Raw genomic sequence first — 4,169 nt, forward strand, 5'->3', positions numbered from 1 at the left:
TTCATCATACCCCTACTTAAAATCATAAATTTATCCACAAAACCACACATTTAACCTCTCCAATCCACTAATTGACTATTATTAAGAGTAGAAGGAAATTTTATAGGGAATTTACCTTGAAACTTGGGGAAAGATGATGGCTTAGGGTTTCTTCTACAAGAATCACTCCACCAAGACCTTTGTTCTTCCTTAGATAACACTCTTATGGAAGGGTTTGCGATTCTATCGGTTGAAACTTCAAATTTTAGCAAGAAATGGAAGGACAAATTGAAGGTTCTCTCTTGGTTTTTCTCCTTACAAGGGCCGGCCAACAAGCTAGAGAAATAAAGATGATTTTGGTCAATTTTGATATTTAGTAAAGGTGATGAATAGTAGGTCAAAGTCCACCCTCCAATGGTTTCATGACGCTTGTCCTTTCCTATGTTAAATCTTATCCTTTTGTCTACCAAGGTTAATCTATCTAGATAACCTTCAATTATCTCCTAACACCTAGTAAATTAATCCCTTTATGTAAAACTTAATCTAATTGGCCGAAATTACCGCACTTAGCGTACTAGCGGGTCCCACGTCTAATGTACACTCCTAATATCTCATGAACTATCTTATACTAGGAAAATGATTTAAAACCTATATTTACTCATAAAAATATCTATGAAATTAATATAATAATGAAAATATAGAAAACGTGTAAAAAGAAAGAAAATCATGCCTAGAAATTAAGAAAATTTTCAGGTTCTCACAGTGTGTGTGTGTTTGTGTGCATCACGCGCTAGGAGGCGGTGTTAGAGAGGAAGCAAAACAATAAATATTCTGGTGTTAGTGGTTCCAATTTGGGATTTTAATTGATTGTTTCTTGAATACAATGTGCAATTTATTGTCATTGAATAAAGAAGACAACAAAAGGTGTCTATTTGTACATTTTTTCAACACCTTACAGTTTTATCTTTGAGCCAAAGTTTCATAAAGTAACACTAATTTAGCCCTGTCATGCACTTTGCTCAAGTACAAGTGCCTAGGAGGAGGGGGAACAAAAGCAAAGAGTGATGCTTGGGATTTTTTATGGGGAGCTATTTCTCATAATTGGAGCTATTGCTGCGCTAATTGGTACGCTATTGGCTATTCCTCCTTGTATAGATTTCGATCTTTGCATCTCTTTGGATGATTACCTATGTATAATTGATGTAGATTCTAAATGCGATGAAACAATGTAGTAAGTTGTATTGTTTGCTATCACGACAAAGTGTGTTGTGTTTTGCAGTTTTTCCATTTTTGCTTGGGTGGCTCCAAGGATGATCCTTTAGAGATGATACTTTCTGTCTCTTGCTCTGGCATATGTGCACATGTAATAGAGTCAACGTTGAATTGAGGTTTATGTGTTGACGTTCATAGTTGTAGTTCAGGCCCAAAGGATTTGCCAATAATTGCAAGAACCACGGGGAGGTTAGCTGAAAGGGCAATTGGATATGTCCAAGTGGCTCGTGGCCAATTCGATAGTGTTATGCAGCAATCTCAGGCTCGTTAGGTCTCTCTCTCTCTCTACACACACATATGCCCATAGATATATGGCTCTGTATGTTTGTGTCTATCTGTATAGAAAGCACATGTATGGTATAGTTGTTGACTGAGATTCACTGGCTAGACAATTGAAATGTAAAGTGCACTTTGTCTTTCAATGATGTTTGCAGATGATCTGTACTAAGTTTGTGTATTATAGGTGCATAAAGAATTACAAGATACTATTTCCTAACTGGAAGCCATTCGTTATGAGATTCGAACTATATCTTTCATGAATCCTGGTCCATTAACACGGAGCCTTGTGGAAAATGGTGTGCATACATCTCCTACCAATGGTATAAATCTACTTACAACTCTTGTTCTTGTAGCCAGAATCTTCTTTTTTCAGGTTTTCACCTCAACCCCCTTTCCTCGCAGTGGCGGAGCCAGAAAAAATTTTAATGAGTAAAATAACACTAAAATTTTTTATCTACTCTTTTTCTAATTTTTTAAGCACAAAAAATATATAAATTAACCAACAAGTACAAATGATATGTATATTCCATGAAAAATATAAAAAGACAAACTCAAAATTATTAATGTAATAATAATTTTATTTCAAAAACAAACTAAACTATTTATAATTGTTCACGACGAGTTTTCATATTTTGATAACGATTTACAACTTTCTCATTTTCAACTTCACGAAATATATTTTTCTCAATATAAGTAACTAAACAATCATTCATCCAAGTGTCTCCCATTCTGTTTCGTAACCGATTCTTCACTATATTTATGGCTGAAAAAGCCCTTTCTACTGTAATTGTAGCAACAGGCAAAATCAAAGCCAACTTTAAGAGCGTATAAGCCAATGGATACACAATATCTCTCTTAGTTTCCACCAACCTTTGAGCTAGATCAGAGATTTTTCTTAAATCGAGAAATTCCTTAGTTGATTTCAAGTCATTAATATAAGTATCCAATTCAGTGTCAAGTGCAAGAATATCCAACTTTGAAAACTCACAAGGATAATGTTCTGCAAGACGAATCAACTTCTTATCAAATGCTGCAAAGGAATCACTTGAAATCAAGCATGCCATACAAAGAAGCAACTCCATATTGATTTCATTGAAACGATTGTTGAGTTCTTGGAGTTGTAAATCTATCACATCACAAAATAGTTCAACTCAACAGCGGTGAAGGTTTGTAATTTGCTGAACTTTTCTTCGAGATCTCCCACTAGTGATGAACATTTCATCCATTTTCAAAATGATAATCTCATGTTTTCACAAAACAAACAAACTTCATCAAGTAAAAATTCCCATCCATCTTCCCTAGTAGCTTGTAATTATTGCTTGGAAACTTTGACCAGACCCATAGCATTCACAATATCTTGATGTTCCTTTGTAATGCTTCAGATAGTGCATTCGTTATTCCCATGATTTTCTTCATCATGTGAAAAATAAATGCAAATTCAAAATATTGCAAAGAATTAAGAAGTGCATATGCTTGACCTCTTTGCTCCACCAGACCATCATTTTCAATTATCAAAAGAACATCTATTACAGAATCATACATAAGAACCAACTTTAACAATGAGCCAAAATGAACCCCAACGTGTATCACAAGCTCTTTGAAGGCTAGTTTCTTGATTTAAACCCCAACCACTCACAAGATCTCCAGTCATTAGATCATCAACAACTTTCTTAAGGCGTTGTTCTCGAAGAATTTCTTGTCTTTTAGATGAACCTTCAAGAACATGCACTAAGGTAGACAATGTATTATACATAAAAGAGACTTGGACATGTTTCTTTGCAACCCCTACAAGTGACAATTGCAGCTGATGTGCAAAACAATGAATATAATATGCAGAACCATTTTCCTTCATGATCAAAGTTTTTAAACCATTATATTCACCTCGCATGTTACTAGCACCATCATAACCTTGACCACGGATTTGTGATATGCTCAAACCATGTTTTGAAAATAAAACATCAATTGCTTTTTTAAGTGAAAGAGCAGTAGTATCTCTTACATGTAAAATGCCAAGAAAACGCTCAATCACATATCCATGTAAATCCACGTAACAAATAACAACTGCTAATTGCTCATTTGTTGATGCATCACGAGATTCATCACATAAAATAGCAAACAATCCATGTCCAATGTCATTTACAATAATGCTTGTAGTCTCACTTGCCAAAGCATTTGAAATATCCTTTTGAATATCTGGAGCAATGAGTTTGAGATTTTTAGGGGCATTTTCAAGAACAACCTTTTTTATATCATCATTATGATCCGCAAGGAAGTGCAAAAGTTCAAGAAAATTTATCAGAGATATCAGATTCATCATGATCACGAAAAGCTAAACCTTGGTGTAGGAGAAATCTAGCACAATCTATTGAGGCTAATAAACGAGTCCGATACTCAGCCTTCATTTTCTCTGATTGCTTAAAAAATGCCACTTCGATGTGTTGATTTTGATTTAATAAACTTTGGCATTTACTCCAACTCAGATTGTGTGCGCTATTAGGACCACCAACATGAACATCAAATCTATCCATTTTTTTCAATTTGTGAATCCTTCCTTAATGAAACTATCACCACCAGATTGTTCGCCACATCTGGTCTATATAGATAACAACTTAAGCAATAAGCGGCATCTTTTTCATTAC

General features: G+C 34.7%; 2 protein-coding genes across 2 annotated transcripts; both read right to left on the reverse strand.

The window, feature by feature from the left end:
* Positions 1–2,132: 2,132 nt before the first annotated feature.
* On the reverse strand, positions 2,133–2,612 carry LOC140005362 (uncharacterized). The gene has a single exon (XM_072046250.1). The coding sequence runs from the start codon at positions 2,610–2,612 to the stop codon at positions 2,133–2,135; it is 480 nt and encodes a 159-aa protein (XP_071902351.1).
* Positions 2,613–3,064: 452 nt separating this feature from the next.
* Positions 3,065–3,847, reverse strand: LOC140005363 (uncharacterized). The gene has a single exon (XM_072046252.1). It carries the CDS (start codon positions 3,845–3,847, stop codon positions 3,065–3,067), a length of 783 nt encoding a protein of 260 aa, XP_071902353.1.
* Positions 3,848–4,169: the final 322 nt, after the last annotated feature.

Source organism: Coffea arabica, chromosome 1c (genome assembly GCF_036785885.1).
Source record: "Coffea arabica cultivar ET-39 chromosome 1c, Coffea Arabica ET-39 HiFi, whole genome shotgun sequence".
Classification (NCBI taxonomy): Eukaryota; Viridiplantae; Streptophyta; class Magnoliopsida; order Gentianales; family Rubiaceae; genus Coffea; species Coffea arabica.

Excerpts from the sequence above, each read along its gene's own strand:
- LOC140005363 (XM_072046252.1), bottom strand. The coding sequence starts at position 3,847 with ATGATGAATCTGATATCTCTGATAAATTTTCTTGAACTTTTGCACTTC.
- LOC140005362 (XM_072046250.1), bottom strand. The coding sequence starts at position 2,612 with ATGGAGTTGCTTCTTTGTATGGCATGCTTGATTTCAAGTGATTCCTTT.